At 38.3% G+C, this 18170-nt stretch overlaps 1 protein-coding gene across 2 annotated transcripts in view; it reads left to right on the top strand.

Annotated features, from left to right (window-relative positions):
* Atf6 (activating transcription factor 6) overlaps nt 1–15199 on the top strand; it is a 241778-nt gene extending 226579 nt beyond the window's left edge. For both annotated transcript variants that reach the window (XM_027922484.2, XM_071618244.1), the window contains one exon: nt 9699–15199. In XM_027922484.2, the coding sequence (XP_027778285.1) occupies nt 9699–9907 (209 nt within the window). In that variant the 3' untranslated portion in view covers nt 9908–15199. The remainder of the gene's footprint in view (nt 1–9698) is intronic.
* Nucleotides 15200–18170: the final 2971 nt, after the last annotated feature.

Genomic DNA, 18170 nt, shown 5'->3' with positions numbered 1-18170 from the left:
TAGGAGGCTGAGGCAGGAGAATGGCAAGTGCAAGATCAACCTTAGCAACTTAATAAAACTCTTTCTCCAGATTTAAAAAAAAAAAAAAAAAAGGAAGGGTATGGGAATGGAGCTCAGGGTGCTCTACCCCTGGGGGCAGGGGGGAAGAATCATTAGTTTGTGTGTGTGTGTGTGTGTGTGTGTGTGTGTGTGTGTGTGTTTCATTGGCTGAAAGTAGTACCTGCTTTAGTCTCTTAACTTTTAAGATTTTTTTCAAAATCCTACTTATTACCAAAGGCTTCTGTGTCTAACAGCTAGATTAAACTTAAAATTTAAAAAAAAAAAAGTTTTTAAAAGTAAAATCTTAAATGACTTAGTACTTGGTTAGACTTTAGCTGAGGATGAGACTGAATTAGCCATCTCAGATTCTCAACATATTTATCTATCTCAGATATCTCAACATAATTACCTATTGTTAAAGAGACTTGCCAGAGGGTTGTATATTGTGAAGTTTAAATGGAGCAATAAAACTATTTATAAACCCAGAGGCCTTTATGCAAATCTGTTTCCTCGGTTTCACTTAGGTAAGCCTTTCAAAACTCTCATTTATAAGGGATGGAGAGAAATAATGAATGTACTCAAAAGCCTAAGTTTTTCTGAACATTGTATGATTTAAAAGCATCCAAGTTTAATGCAGACTGTGAACTGCTGACATGTCAGTGGAGAAAATGAGATCGAGAATGGCAAATGGTGTTCTTGTGAGCCTGGTGTCTACCCTGCTCCTAATCCCACTCCTGCCCTTTTGTTTTTATTTTATTGTTTTTTTATTTTATTTTTTTAATTTTTATTGTTGGTTGTTCAAAACATTACATAGTTCTTGATATATCATATTTCACACTTTGATTCAAGTGGGTTATGAACTCCCATTTTTACCCCGTATACAGATTGCAGAATCACATCAGTTACACATCCATTGATTTACATATTGCCATACTAGTGTCTGTTGTATTCTGCTGCCTTTCCTATCCTCTACTATCCCCCCTCCCCTCCCCTCCCCTCCTCTCTCTCTACCCCCTCTACTGTCATTCATTTCTCCCCCTTGTATTATTTTTCCCTTTCCCCTCACTTCCTCTTGTATGTACTTTTGTATAACCCTGAGGGTCTCCTTCCATTTCCATGCAATTTCCCTTCTCTCTCCCTTTCCCTCCCACCTCTCATCCCTGTTTAATGTTAATCTTCTTCTCATGCTCTTCGTCCCTACTCTGTTCTTAGTTACTCTCCTTATATCAAAGAAGACATTTGGCATTTGTTTTTTAGGGATTGGCTAGCTTCACTTAGCATAATCTGCTCTAATGCCATCCATTTCCCTGCAAATTCTATGATTTTGTCATTTTTTAATGCAGAGTAATACTCCATTGTGTATAAATGCCACATTTTTTTTTTATCCATTCGTCTATTGAAGGGCATCTAGGTTGGTTCCACAGTCTTGCTATTGTGAATTGTGCTGCTGTGAACATCGATGTAGCAGTGTCCCTGTAGCATGCTCTTTTTAGGTCTTTAGGGAATAGACCGAGAAGGGGAATAGCTGGGTCAAATGGTGGCTCCATTCCCAGCTTTCCAAGAAATCTCCATACTGCTTTCCAAATTGGCTGCACCAATTTGCAGTACCACTCCTGCCCTTTTGAAGATGAAAGAATTTGATTAAAAACTAAATATGTAGAACAGTACATCAGTTCCGAGGCAGCTGCCTTTCTCTAATTCTTGTTTAGTTCAGATCCCTGAGTGTAGCCCAGAACACCTCAACTCATCCCTCTTTAAGTTAGCATTCTCTGGGGCCATTTCTATATCACCAAACCTTCATTTGTTTATTTATTTATTTAAAAAAAATTTATTGAATATCTTTTCTGAGCCAAGCAATAGGGATTCAGCAGTGAACAAATAAAAATGTCGCCCTCAAGGAGCTGACATTCTAGTGTGATTCCTGTCAGATCAGTCGGGGCAGGCAATGGCCAAAGGAGGCGATTTAAAAGGGCCGCTGAACAGGCTTTATTGAGATATCACTCCTGGGTGGAACTCGATCAGACCCACAAAGGGGACAGGAGAAGGGTCTGAGGAGAAACCACGTGGAAGCTCAACTGGACTGGACTTTTATGGGGCTTACAGCAGGAAGGGAAGGGCTTGGGACAGGAAAAGGTGTTTCTAGGGTCCCTTGCCCCCTTGAATTGGTCAGGGGAGTTGGCTGAACTCCAGGATTGGCCAGGGGGGTCCTGTTGATTGACAGGCGTTAGTCAGGAGATCTGGCTGATTGACAGGCATTTCCGCCAGCATCTGATTGATGTTCTTTTCCGGTGCGGGCTGCTTTGTTCTAAGTTGCCACTAAGTCGCTGCCACCGACCTAACAATTCCTCCTAGGGTCTTGTCTTATATGGAATTGAGCTTCAAGAGTGACTATGTCTGAGAAGCCTCAGCAATTTGCAAGGCCCCCTAACCTGTTTTTATGTTGTCTAACAGGCCATCTATTAAAAATAATAATAATAATAATGAGTTGCCTTCAGTAGTGCATGCCTGTAAATCCAGTGTTATACAGACTGCTTTCTGATTGTAATGTATAAGAAAATTCAGTGTATTGGGGTTTTTTTTAATCTAAAATTGCAATGCCATAACCAATCTCATTCATTTAAATCTGTTGGCAATTGTTTCTAGCTTTTATGTGAATTTTTCTGAATATACTTGAAACCATGTGACTATTATTCAAAATATTTTTAAGATTCCATAGTATGAAGAAAAAATTATGCCAAGCCAGGTGTGGTAGTGCATGCCTGTAACCCCAGCATCTCAGAAGGCTGAGGCAGGAATGGGTGTCAGGTGGGAGGCCAACCCTCGAAATTTACAAGACCCTGTCTCAAAATAAAAATTAAAAAGGACTAGAGATGTGCTCAGTGATAGAACGATCCTGAGTTCAATCTCCAGTATGGGGGCGGGGGCAGTGTGTCACAGGATTTTTAATGGGCTGAGAGTAATTTGGTCTATCAGGCTTCATTATCCTTCAGAGTTCCACCTTGGTCTAGAATTTCCATTTAGCAATCTTGTAGCTGCTGAGCCTTCCCAACACAGAAATACTTCAGAGAAAGCCATATTTGGTGCTCAGAGAAGAATATATCATTCCCATGCATCAATTTTTAAATGCAATTAAAGAGCCATAATTTTCTATAACCCATATTCATAACTGCAGAGATTTGATTTGGGGTGATTACGGCCTTTGGGTAATTACTCTGCAGGTCCTAGATGTTAAAGTAAAGTGCTTCAGAACATTGGTTCAGCTTTTCAGATTCTGACCTAAAATAGTTTTCTAGTACTTGGTGCCAGTGATTTATTTATTAGATGCAGGAGAGTTATTGTATATTCCCAGCTTTGGTCTATGACTTGAGGCTAAAACTCCACACTGAGTTCTAGGACAGTGAATCTGATCCCAGGTCCAGTTCACTCTCTATTCAGAAAGAGGTTTTATATGTTAGGCTGTAAAAACAGTGACATTATCAGCATGGCTTTTTAATGCAATAAGCATCCCAACAATAACTGTCCTAGTGTATGTAAAAGAAATTTGATGACACTAACTTGCTCTACTTTCCAGTAAGCCTAAAAAGAAAGCCAGTGTCCTTCAAGATAATATGTATCTGAACTTACTGTCCCAAGCTTGCTTTCATTTTTCTCTTCACTTGGCTAGGTTTGGGGGAACAGGGGGAAACATTCAGAGACAGGTGTTTTACTGTTTCTCTTTTCTTTAGAGACCATACAGGAATACTGTTGAGCTTTGGTAGTAGGAGAAGGCCAATGTATTTATTTGATGTTGTAGCAACATTTTTTCAATTTTTTAGTTTGTTTTAATTAGTTATGCATGGGAGTAGAATGCATTAAGCACTTTGACATATCACACAAAAATGGGGTATAATTTCTCATTTTTCTGATTGTACATGTTGTGGAATCATATCAGTCATGTGGGCATATATGCACACAAGGTAATAATGTCTGTTTCATTCTGCTGTCCTTCTTATCCCCTCATACCCTTGACTCCCCTCTACCTAATCTAAAGTAACTCTATTATTCCCTAGCGCTCCCCTCCCCATTGTGAATTAGCATTCTCATATCAGAGAAAACATTTGGCCTTTGGTTTTTTGGGATTAGCTTATTTTGCTTAGCATGATATTCTCCACTCCATTTACGAGCAAATGCCATAATTTCATTCTTCTTTAAGGCTGAGTAATATTCCATCATATATATATATATACCACATGCACCTCAGATAAAGTAGTAATCTCTAGGAATATGAAGAGCTCAAAAAACTTAACATCAAAAAAAAAAAAAAAAACAAATAACCCAATCAATAAATGAGCTAAGGAACTGAACAGACATTTCACTGAAGAAGAAATACAATCGATCAACAAATATATTTAAAATTGTTCAACATCTCTAGCAATTAAAGAAATGCAAATTAAAACTACACTGAGATTTCATCTTACTCCAGTCAGAATGACAATTTTCAAGAATAGCAAATATCAAGGCAACAATAAATGTTGGCGAGGAGTGGGGGAAAAGGCACACTCATACATTGCTGGTGGGACTGCAAATTAGTATAACCACTCTGGAAAGCAGTATGGAGATTCCTCAGAAACTTGGAACGGAACCACCATTTGACCCAGCTATCCCCCTCCTCCATTTATACTCAAAGTACTTAAAATCAGCACACTACTGTGACAAAGCCATGTCAATGTTTGTAGCAATATTTTAAATGTTATTCTGTTGCTGCTTTCACAGAACTTAGGTTACCTGTGGAAATGAGGAAACCCCATTTTCTTTTATACTTTCTCATAGTTTCTTAAATCAGTAAGTAAATGTTGACTGACAGTTTTTTAGATATATGGGGTTCATTTTCCTTTGGATAATTTCTATCTAATTTGAGTACAGAAGATGGGATCTAAATGCTTATTTAGACAAGAGTCTTATGTAACAGTGCCTCTCACAGTATCAGTGCTCACATAATTGTTGAATGGATGAATAAATGTCACAAATTGAGTTCAGCTTTTCAGTTAAAAGTGCTCTCACAAGGGGCCAGGAGAACAGCTTCGGGCATACATGGCATTTGCTTAGGAGTACTTTGCCCTGCCTGTGTTCTTACATTGTATTTCTGTGTTTCCATCTATAGTGTGACAGTTACTTAATTCACTCCATGTTCCTCCCAGCCGATAAGTGACAGGTCCTAGTTTTATTACCCTTACCCACTTCAATTTCACCCTGCCTCAGCTTTGCCAGGCATTTCTTAAGGGAGCCAAACCTTTTTCTCTAACTATTTTAGTACTGTTCAGGGAAATAGAATATTTATATATTGGCTATAAGGGAAAATGTCAGTATTGGAGTTCTCATAGAAGATTCCTTAGAAATGGGACTCAAATTGGCCTTGAAGGATTAACAGAATGGGGCTAGATAGAGAGTTTGAGTAGAAAAGAGTTTTTTCCCCTCCCCAGTCAGAGGAAAAAAAAATAGTAGTGATGCATGGCATGTTGGAATGTCAAAACCAGGACTTGTATTGGAAATTGAAGAGAAGATTGGCATAGTAGAGTTTCGCTTATGGAAATTATGGAAATGTGACATTTTTACCACTTCCTTGTTCATTTGTATTCCTACCCCCCAACCACATACCCACCCGTCCCCTTTTTTCCATTTGTTTCTTTACTGGGTACAAGTTATCTCTTGTGGTCCATGAATGGGTGAATATCTATCCATCTTTATGCCCACCCCACCGCCAGCACATGTATCCTATATTTCAGTAGATTTAGGTGCAGAAGTCAAGATCATGGTGTGTCACCAGCCTGGCTTGCACAGAGCAAACTACCTTGTTAGAGTTGGTGTTTGATTCTAATGAGAAATCTGTTTTTATTACATATGCTTCTTTGCTAAGTACTGGTGAAGCTTGTCCACTTTTTAAAAATTAAGCTTTCTGTAAATTTTTGAATATTTAGTTCTGCCTTTGGTCAAGGTTCTGGCTTTTGTGTTAGTCATCTCCCAGCTAACAGCCTCTTGGCAGGCTGTGCTTGATTCAGTTCTTGTGTGTTTACAGGCAGTTCGAAATTCCACCTCACCCAGAATTTTTCCAACCTCGATGTCCAGACACTTTTTCTGGCTTCCCCTATCCTTCTGAAAATTCAGAATCACATTTAAGTGCTCATGTTTGAAGCTGTTAATTTCTTCTTTTTATTTGCCTGATTAATTTTGAATTTGAAGTACTCATACTTAACACATTTACACATTTCCCTTTACTAGACCCCTGCACATTAACAATGAAGACCTGGTCTTAAAATGGTCATCATTACTCTAGGTACATGTATGATTTCACAAATTGTGTGACTCTACATCGTGCACAACAGAGAAATGAAAAGTTGTGCTCTATTTATGTACAATGAATTGAAATGCACTCTGCTGTCATGTATAACTAATTAGAACAAATAAAAAATAAAAATGTGTGATCCATTCTCAGTCCCTCACACCTCTGCCTGGGATTCCCTTCAAGGCCTCCTTTTCCCATCTAAGTCACCAGTTTTCTGGCTCTATCTCCCCATTTAGAACCTGTTCTCATATTTTTTATTCACACAGGGCCAAATTGTAGGTTGCAGTTGAGATTGTTATCCTTTCCAATGGTGGAAATAAAAATCATAACCTTAAATTGAGGGTTAATGGAGGCCTTGTGTGCCCCTAATGTGAGTTTAGGAAACTCTGTCCTGCTCCTGGATGTATATAGTGTGACACTATACAAATGTCATACAGTCCAGGGAGGGACTTACAAAGATCATGAGTTATCATGTGCCATTTCCCACTCTGACCTCCTTTAATTAAAATACTTCAAACCTCATCAGTAATTATGAGACTGCTTCATTAATTATCCACGGGGTTCCACAGGGGTTCGTATGAAATCCCCAGAGGTCTCACAGAGTGGACCAGTGTTGTTATCATCACTTCAACTGATATTTAGAGGTATTAGAATTTCAGGGCTTTAATGGCACATCACTCCAAACATGAGAGTATCCAGCTTGTCTTTCAGAGGGGCTTCCTGAATCCAGCCTCAGACATTTACATACTACCTGGAAAAGTCATCTTCTAGCAATGCTGATAGTTTCCTTGGCCCAGAAGAAGGCAGTGAAGACCAGAACCCATTTTAAAACCACCCTGACCTAACCAACCTTGAGTTTCCATCTGGTTGGGCTTAAGATGACAATGCCATTTCGACACGACTAGGAACTCCAAGGTTTTGGAATGATATTGGGACTTTAGTTTTCCCTTAAAGCATTCGAACTTTTATTTCCAGGGTTTCCACCTCTTCTTGATATTTAAAGTATTAAAGAACTCCAGTTATCGGTTTAAATCATAGCAGACACATAGGCTCTAATGTCTTCTGCAGGTGGTTTGGGCTGTATTAGAGAACCTAGTCTTGATCTTAAACTGTCATCTGGATTCTGAGTTAATTCTGGAAAGCAGTAAAAATTAGTAATGTGTATTGCATGTCTCTGATGCATATGTTTTCCATTATTTGGTCTTCTATGCCACAGCGCCTGCATACTACACAAATGTGTACACACACACACACACACACACACACACACACACACACACAAGATTTCTGTTCCAAAAGGAAATGACTGGTGTTGTGCCTTGAAATTTGAACTTGATCACATGTTCTGAATGAAATAACTCCAAATACATTTGCAGAATATCTTTCTTCCATCTCCTACTTTTTGGAAAATACTTCAATGAGAAACATTGACTAACTTATAGCCATTAAAATTTAATTCTTTAAAGATAAGAAAATGATTTGATAGTCATTGCAAAGAGGCAGGACTTGTAAAATTAGACTTAAACTTCCTAACAATAGTCTTAAAAATAGGCAGTGTTTGTTCATATACAGCAGCAACAATTTTTTTTTTTTTTTTTAATCTCTGGTAAGTAATTAACCTCAACTGTAATAGAAGAGATTTATATGACTTGTAATGGGAAATTTATCATTGTGGGAGACTATTTTAAACAATGGAACAATGAAACCAGCCAATAGAAGTGGAGGAATGATATTTTCTGTTGGATTTAAAGTAGACCATATCATCTATTCAAAACACTTAATATTGATAGATCATTAGATTTGTCTAGTAATTTTTAACTTCTGGGGGGTCACAAAGCTCATTGGGAATCTGATGGACCCTATTTCAATACACACACAAATTTCATACAATTTCATGGAATTTAGAGACCCTAAATTCTGTAAATTAGACCCCAATTTATGACACTCCAGAATAGATGGTCTCCAGAAGTCTTTGCTAGCTTCCTAAGTGATAAGCTGTATGATTCAATTTTCTCAAACATAACAAGGAATCTGAAGATCAGATGTCAAACTTTGGAGTTTCTTTCTCTAGATTTATAATACTTGACATGTATGGTGTCAAAGTAAAAATAAAGCATAATGGAATAGAAAGAAATTCTACTTTTGTATATTCAATTATTGTAGAGAAGCCAAATGTTTAAATTTTAAAAATCAGTGGTTGATTTTGTATCATCTTTATAGAAAGACAGTATAGGACAAGGCCACCTGCACACCCAACTCCAAATTCACAGAAGAAAATGCAAAATCAGACACCACGTTGACTACCCAATATTAATCCAAGTTCACACTGCTTCTAACCATAATGCTGTGGTTATTCAGCTGGGCTTGAAAAATGTTTTGTCTATAATTCTCTCATCAGTTTTATGCACAATTTTAGTTGACTACAAATTGGAAAATGATCACCCAGGATTACGAATCAGAGAGTAATTTGACCCTCTCCCTAAAATGAAGAACTTTCATCCTCTTAGGAATTAAGAAGGGAATATAGTTTGTATCTGTGTATTTTGAACTCATGTTAATGAGCTAACCTTATGTATGGTAAGCATGACTCTACCTGGGTTTCCTGTTCCCTTCTGCAAATACCCTCTAGTGTCCCTGCAAGCCTTAGAACACTTCCTTTAATCTCATATTGTAACTGTATTGATTCTTTGTACCTGAAATCAGAAACTGTGGGAATAAAAATTACCTTGATATGGAAGGGATATGATAATGATCTCTGAGCAAGAGTATAATTGTCAAATATCCTTGAGTTCTTGTTAGTTTTCACTGTACTTTATTCTTCTAATGCAACCCTTAAATTCACAGTTGGGAGTATCTTAATGAAATTAGATTGATGAATAGGAGCCAAGCAGTCTAGGCCAAAGGTCTCCTTACATTCACGTCATTGGTTCTTTGGATAGTTAGTTGTTCCTTCCCGTTGTTGAAGGGAAGGAGAAGGGCTTAAATAACCTTTCTACTCCTTATTAAAATCCCTTTCTGTTCTAATTGTTCCAGTTATGATAATTCACTGCATGGAAAGCATACAAGACATACAATGTCTACGGATAGATATTCTGTGGTATTATCTCTGACAATGGGTCCAGCCCTTATGAGCTAATAAATGTTGTTTGGGAACTAAAATTGAGGAGAAGACAGGCCCTCTTGGCACTGAGCCCTGCTGTAGCTCTGCTACTGGTGAAGTTCCTTTGCATCCTTGAAAATGTATCAGCAGTTCATACCCTTAAAGCACATTCATGTCCTTCTGGGATTAAAGCTCCTAGCAGAGATGCACATTTACACCTGTGTATATTCCTTTCTACAGAAAACGTGATCAATGGGCAGGATTACGAAGTGATGATGCAAATTGACTGTCAGGTGATGGACACCAGGATCCTCCACATCAAAAGCTCCTCCGTCCCTCCTTACCTCCGAGATCAGCAGAGGAATCAAACCAACACCTACTTTGGTTCCCCTCCAGCAGCCACCAAGGCAACCCATGTTGTCAGCACCATCCCTGAATCATTACAGTAGTACCCTGCAGCTACATTGGAAGACTTAAGAATGAGACCCTGCCAAACTGAAGAGTGGTGAGAGAAATGGTGTTCTCTGCCTCCTTTGTGGCAAGCAGACAACTGTCTCATGCTGTAACTCAAGGATGGGGAGAGACTGAAAAAGAAACTGCTGTTTTCCACCATCCACCCATCTATTTGCAAAGCACTGGAAATTATATGCAAGGGAACATTTCTTTAGTGGCAAATGTGGCCTGCATCCTCCAGTGTTACCTTGTGTGTATTTTTTTCCCCATACTTTTCTTAAATGCTTTCCCTGCTATATTTGTTTTATATTTAGTCATCTTCTTTCAAGTAAGATCCAGTTCCCCTTTCTGCCATTTCACTTATTGATACAGTAAAGTGATTTTTCTTTAAAGCTGTAGCACATGGTTGTTCAGATTGTTCCCACTTACCGAGTTTCTCATTCCTTTAATGCACACCCATTCTGGAAATTGTGCAAATTTCAAAACCAGAACAGCCAATAATATACTTCACAAAGAGTCAAAACAATTTGGAGCTTTGGCTAAAAAGTGAATATACCCATTTAGTAAAGTTTATTTTTACTTAGCATTCATGGTTCACACCTGAATTGGTGGCTGTGTTGGGGGTCAGAGGTAAACTACGTATTTGAGAGAATGGAAGGGAGTTTAATTAATTGATACATGTGTTAAAACATTGAAAATTTGATGTGATTGCAGTTTAAGATTAAAGCCATAGCTACTTTTTATTTTTAGGATTCAAGGTCCCCAAGTGATAGCATGCAGATTTATGTGTTTTTTTTTTTTTTTTCTTTGTGGTACTGGGGATTGAACCCAGAACCTTGTGCATGCAAGACAAGCACTCTACCAACTGAGCTATATCCCCAGCCCCAGATTTATGTCTTCTTAACTAACCTGTGCAATCCTCAAGGACTACAGGGCAGTTCCTTATATTTCATGGTGAATCTCCACCCACTACACACATACTACTCTCTATATAATACCAAGTTGAGTTAAGGAACATGGAGGTGATGTAAGCAAGACAAGAGCTTTTGAGAACTGACAAGTATTATTTAATACAATGCAGACAAGCAAGCTTGTATTCCTGCTGGATGCAACCCATAATATGGCAATAATCTTCAGTTTCTCCAGTGAACAGTGAAGAAATTAACTCTTTTGTTGTCCCATGGCTTTAAAAAAATTATATTCTTATATTTTACTGTACTTTGACTACTTTTTTTTTCATTTGGTGAATTTTCAAAAATGGATCTCAGGTAGTGATCTCCACTCAGATGTTCTGCCTTCAGTTTTCTAATGGAACTCTTTCTCCCTCTCCTTCCTGAAACTTTTCAACTTCTTGATAAAACTCATTCTACAAACACTGCTTCTCACCTCCACAAATTTGCCTTTGTGAGATTCCTTTCTTTCCATTCCACACTGTATCAACTAATTCCTCTTCCTCCCTGCAAGAGAAGAAAAATTTTATCAATCCCTCAAGGATTACATGTAGTCAGTTCATTTTCTGCCTTCAAACCTATTAGACTTGCAGTAATAAACAATTTTAAAGAATCACCGGTACTTCTAACTCTCTAGATAGTGATCTCTCAGGCTACTAGATGCTTTCTAAGGAAATCAGTTTCATTTTGTAGGGATGGAGGCCTCTATTGCTCTTTTACCTGAGAATCTGGAGATGGAGGAGTATTAGCTACCTCTCATCTTTTTCCACATTTAAAACTATTTTAAGTCAATGGAGCACTCTCTGATTTGGCTTCTGTGTGATTTGCCAGACAAGAACCATTTCTCTGGAGACTTTTCTTCTAATGGGTACCAAGGAATATAAAATGAATGTCTAGAAGACCTCTAGGTTACTAGGCAAGTAACCTATGGGGTATCCTCCAGCCCCACTCCTTTCCATTCTGCGATGTGAATTAGCCCAATAAGGGACTGTGACTGTGGCTAGTAGGCAGTGGCAGCATACACTTCACAAAGAATCAAAACAGTTTGGATCTTTGGGTAAAAAGGAAATATCCCCAGTTGGTAAAGTTTATTTGTACTTAGCATTTGTGGTTTATACCTGAATGGGTGGCCTTCCCTTTTTACTTTATTCCCAAGCTGCTGATCTGCTGGAACTGTCATTTCCAGCAGATTCAGTGCATCTGAAATGATTGTAGGTGGAGCCTCTCTCCTCTTCCTGGCACCAAATCACACAAAAAGAAACCATCACATGATCTTCTTGTGTTTAGCACTTCATTTTCACTTCATTTCTTCCCAGCTTTTCTTATGTTCATTCTATCAACTCATCAGACTGAAGACTTCAATATGTCATGAACACCAAGATTAATTCCTCTCTTCTGGGTGACAATGTGGATAGTGGTTAGGAGAGAGTCACAGTCAAAGAGCAGACTGATGTTAGGAGGGCCAGAAGCTCCAGTCACAGAGTGGGGCACCTGAGAAGTGATTCTGAAAAGCAGTCTGGGAGTCTTGCCTCCTCTTTTCAGTCTCTGTCCCTATAGCTTCTTGTCATCAGCTGTTCTTGAATTGATCTTTTGAGAATCTTTTGAGAATCCTCCTCATGGTAGAGTTTCAGAAAACAAGTAAAAGGTTACTGACAAGCACAAAGAAATATTCTACTTTTTAAAGTACTGAAAGAACTATTATAAAACCCTAGGCACAGTAGCAGTTTTCATTTTAATGTTTGTGTGCTAGCACTAGGCTTTTTAGGAAATAGAAAGTTGCTATGCCAAGTTAATAAATTGAGCAGATATTTGGGCTAAGTATTTTGGTGGGGTTGCCTGTTGGGGGTTGTGTACCCAGGAAGTGTGAGAGATATACGTATCTATCTATCTATATTATCTTTTTTTATTATTATTTATTAAAGTCTGAAGTGAGGCTTTTCAAGCTGTGAGAAAATTAGACAAATTCATGGAGGAAGAAAGTCCATCTATTATTAAGGTGGTTTTGAGCTCTTGGGCCAATAATACTATAATGTGGGGAAGTGACAATGGAGACTAATAGGGGCAGTCTTTCCATCTGTTGCAAGTCCTGAATTTTTAGGCTTAATGGAAGTAAGTGAGTGTTTCCTCATGCAACTACTGAAGGTGTTTGGAGCGCCTTCTCTGTACACCAATAGCACAGGAACAACTTCACTAGACTGTGAGGGTAAACCAACGCTCAAGGTAGGGGTTAATGTGAAAGGATGGATCATTCTCAAGGCAAATCTATCATTTGCCATGCTTGTAGTACAGCAACTTTACATCAGATTAATAGGTGGAATTTATGTTTTCAGAAATAAAAAGTCCCCCATGATTATAAAAGCTCAGAGCATCTTCTGATTTTTTTTTTTATGACTTCAAGTTTTAGCACAAAATTGGCACCTCTGTGCCTTTTCTTGTTAGCCAGAAGTAGATAGAAGGTATTTGAAAGCAAGGAGATTATATGAGTCATTCTTAAGTGTTCCCAATAAACATTCCTTAGAAAGAGAGAAGGAACTTGGAATTCAAACTGATTTACCTATCATGTTTAAAGAGATACTACCCTGACTAATTTTTGTTGGCCCGAATCTTCCTCCCCAGTAGTCACAGCAGCAGGTGCTAGTTAGACACCATTGCTGTGGCATTTAGTGTTTAAAACTGGAGAACTCTCAAGCTCTCCCAGTGTTCAGACTATTATTTGATTCTTGCTATTTAACTAAGCTCAGGTTGTGAAACTTGACAGAAATGTACCACAGGAAAAAATTTGTCCTTGTATTCAACTTTTGCATTGAAGAGTTTCAAAGCAACTTCCACTTTGAATAACATATTAGAAGCAGCCACTTTTACTTTCATAACCTGAAGAGCCAGTCTGATCTGATAGCCTCTTTCAGTCTGACCGCCTGGAAATTTCCACCCATGAAAGTCTTCTTTCCACTGCATACCAACAGGCTGACTCAGCTTCCCTCAACAAACCCATAGGAGCTGAACTTCAAATGAGCCCATTGTCATGCTATTTATTGGCTGTGTCATAGGAATTAACCTCTCAAATAAGATTGTTTCTTGCCAGAATGCATAGAAGCTTATCACAACCTACAGCCTCCATACTCCTTACCAGAATGTTATTTTCATTAGTCTTAGGCATTTTAATGTACATAATTTAAGATCTTTGCTGCTAATATGAATACCCAATTATAAGTTGTACCATAAAAGCAAGAAAGCCTAAAAGAAAGAGAATGAAATATTAGAATTCATTCCTATCCTAATAACATTTGGAAGGGGAAATTCCTGTCTTCCCTATCCCCACCCCCTTGCAGGGATTGTGGTTGATTTTCAAGGAAGCAGAATATTGGACTGTCCAAAAAAGATGTTGCCAGAGTCCAAAAGGACCTATGCCCATAAAAGAAATGGAGTTTTCTCCTGAAGGAAAAAAAATCAGAGCATATTCTGTTAACTTATATTTTTAATAACTAAGCTTATGGCAGAGTTTATTTTGGATAAGACTAGAACTTGGGGCAGTTGTAATATCTGTGTTATCTGTCAGGTGCAAAAGAATTTATGAAAAAGAATAATAAAAGTATGTGGTTAGAAAGTTTAATTTTACATATGAATCATGTCATGGCTAGCCAGTGTCACATAATGAACATCATTCTTAACTAACATTAAGCATTAAGGATTTAGCACATTAAAAGACTTTAAATTATATTAAGCTTGAGAACTGAGCAAATAAATCAAGTTTATCATTTGTCAAGATCAACAAACACCACACTGTTATGCTGTTTGCCTTCAATGAAGTTGGTGACCATTAGTTGAATAAATCAGGAGGCTTAGCATATCCTTTGGTGTGCTAATCTCAGATAGGAATTAGAAGGTTGACTTTCACAGCAAATGTTTATTGGTTGAACTGTTTTAATTCATACTCAGACATAATTCCTGGTCCAGTCATCAGGATAGAGGAGATGCTGGGAAAACAACTAGCTTTAGATGAAAACAACTAGCCTGAGAGATACCAGTTTATTTCCTTCATCATGTTGACAATTATATTTGGGCTAAGACCAGTAATGCTGCATCTATGGACTCATTAGAACCAGAGGAGAGCGTTAGAAATCCTATTTCACCACGGTTTTCTTCCTAAGGCTATATTGTGCTAATGTAAGGATGGGTTGAAAATGAGGTGGAAAGATAAACCAATATCTCCCTTAATAATTATGTTGTTTTACAAATACATAAAGAAATGACAGCAGACTATTTCATACTTTTAAGCAAGTCTTTATAATGTGAAACCTGTTCTTTCTCTAAAGTTCAAATAAAGAATTTTTAAACTTGCTTTGTTTTGTTCTGTATGTAGAAAGAAAAAAAAAAAATCTTTGAAGTCAAGTAGTTAGGAAGCCTAAAAAGGTTTTGTGGCTTGTGTTACTTTTTAGATGAAACTGTTAAGATTCTTTTCCACTCTTCTCCCATGCCTGGTTAAGTAAAAATTTCCGTTTTTGTGTCCAGATATTTGAACTTCGGTCTCATCGAGGAAAAAAAGAAAAATGCCTAAAACCCATTCTTTATCCTTCTGTGTCATCAGGAAATTGTGTTATTCAGTTACATTCAGTCTTCACCAAAAGCCTCTTCCCAGCTTGGAATGGCAGATGCCACCATACACGAAGCTAGTCACTGCAGATAACACCAGCTGATCTATCTAGGAATAATGAATGCAGGCATTTATTGAGCACCCAGTGCATGCTGCATATATGGCTTATGTTCATTAACTATTATCTTATTTCAATCATGTCTATAACCTATTTCTTAAGATAGTTACAGAATTAGTTAATGGAACCAATATTTAGACCATGGCAATTTAGCTCCAACACATAGATTATTAATTACTATATTGTTCCACCTCCTGAGATTAGATCTGGCGTAGGTTCTAGCCCTAAACAAGTTCACAGACAGATTATGGAGTCCAATACAAAAAATGTAAAAATATGATAATATCAATGTTCTCTTAGAGGCTGTGTTAGTTTACTGTTGCTGTGACAAAATACCTGAGATAAACAACTTATAAAGAGGAAAGGTTTATTTTGGCTCACAGTTTCAGAGGTTTCAGTTCATGATTGCCTTTGGGCCTGTGGTGAGGCAGCACATCATGGCAGGAACATATGGCCAAGGAGCTGTTCACTTCATTGCAGCCAGAAAGCAAAGAGACAGGAAGGGACCAGAGTCCCAATATCTTCTTCAAGTGTACACCCCCAAAACCTAACTTCCTTTCATAAGACCCCAACTCCTAAGGTTTCATCACCTCCTAATAGTACCACAGGCCAGGAACCAAGCCTTCAATGCATGCACTTTTAGGGGACATTCCAGATCCAAACTGTATCAGAGGCAAAATTGCTTTTGTTTCAAAAGACACCTTAATAGACTTATTTAGAAAGTGAGAGCCCCCTCCCATCTAGGGGACTGACCTCAAATCACCTCTTCTGCAGAAGTTAGCAGAGATTACAGGGCAGAGGGTTGACTAGCAGAAAAGAGAAATTGGAACCAAAGAACAAGGCTGGGATCTAAGAGCCTCCAGAGTGTCATGAGAAGACTCCATAGCAAGAGGGCAAATGATTTATACAACTAGCAGTGGTAAACTGTAAATCTTCATGGTTCTGATTCTTCAGTAGAAGCTAAAATACAGTATTGTATCCACGTTATTTGAGGAGTGGAGGACAGGGCTCAGGTTCAACATGGTATAACTAATAAAGAAGAAAGCATGCAGACAGTCCAATTAGACAAGCCATTCACTGAAGAGTCAGTGGAAGCAACAGGTAAATAAGGGAAATTGAACTCCCTCCACCCAACTACCCACCATCACCACCAAATCCTTATGGGATTGTCCCCTGGGACTTCTCATGGATCTCAAAGTGTAACCACAAATGACATTTGGTTACACAATACATGGTATCATAAACAGAGGGCTCTTCTAGCATATACCCTGCAGTTTTCCTGTTTCTCTTTGGGTACACATATTCAGATCACTTCCAATGTTTTGCTTACCACAGGAATCTATAGCATGTTTCATGCCATCACATTCATTTGGTGTGATCTGAGCAAATGCCCATAGAGAATCCTTCTTTTAGTTCCATTAATGGTAATGGCTGATGTTTATTGAAGACAACCTTTTTAAAAAAAAAAATGGTATTTTTTTAAAGAGAGAGAGAGAATTTTAATATTTATTTTTTAGTTTTCGGCGGACACAACATCCTTGTTTGTATGTGGTGCTGAGGATCGAACCCGGGCCGCACGCATGCCAGGCGAGCACGCTACCACTTGAGCCACATCCCCAGCCCCTAAGACAACCTTCTGACAGACATTGTGCCTTCCCAAACATTAGCATAAGCTTTACAGAATCCTTAATCATAGACAAAGATATCATTATGTACCCAGCCAGAGAAGAAATAGGCACAAAAGATCAAGTAACTCACTCAAGATCTTACAACTAGAAGAGCTGGTACTAGTCTATCATGATTTTAAAGTCACATTCTATTTACACTACATTACCATTTGTCCTTCAAAGGCCTAAAGGACAACAGGAGACCAAGAAGAAAGGAAGATACCAAGTCACACAACATGGACAAACACAGTGCTGAGGATGTTCTGGAAAGAGGAATTAAGCTAAGAGGCAAGGTCCAACATAGCCAGAGAGTTTACTATGAACTCTTCATTCTCTCTTAAGGTTCAATGCCACCTGCTTGCTGTATTTCTTCTGGACCTCAGCCTTTGTGGTCCCCATGTTGGATGAGTTACCTGGTGGTGCAGGGGCAAGATGGGTCCTTCCATAATTGAAGGCCCCAGTCTCTGCCAACAGCCCCATGCTGCTCACGTTCGGCAGTCCAAATATGACATGTGAGCCCATCCCAGGATGCACCCACACCTATCTTCACAAGTTCTGTCTTTAGAGCGTTTTCCCAGAAGAATTAACTGCTAAGGAGGGAGCTGGATTATAAGATGATGAAAGATGCTTATGTAAGAGATCACTAATCTTCAGATCCAAAATTGAAATGCATTGGTCTGGAAATCAAGGACATACCTTTAACATGAACACAACATACCATATAAATAAATAGATTATCTTGTAAGAGTGACTATTTGCAGCATTATCACTCCATGCTCATTTCATTTGTTTACAGGCATGTCTCATTTTTCTGTGAAAAGTCAGCTGATACAAAGGAAGAACTGAGACCTCAGTTGGTATCTCAGATTCTCATTCCCCAAGTGTCCTGTTCAACTTCCAGAGCCTCCAGGGTCATCCTCATTATCTGATGTT

This window comes from Marmota flaviventris, chromosome 10 (genome assembly GCF_047511675.1).
Source record: "Marmota flaviventris isolate mMarFla1 chromosome 10, mMarFla1.hap1, whole genome shotgun sequence".
Classification (NCBI taxonomy): Eukaryota; Metazoa; Chordata; class Mammalia; order Rodentia; family Sciuridae; genus Marmota; species Marmota flaviventris.
The sequence above is the reverse complement of the archived record's forward strand: the minus strand, read 5'-3'. Positions and strand labels throughout refer to the sequence as shown.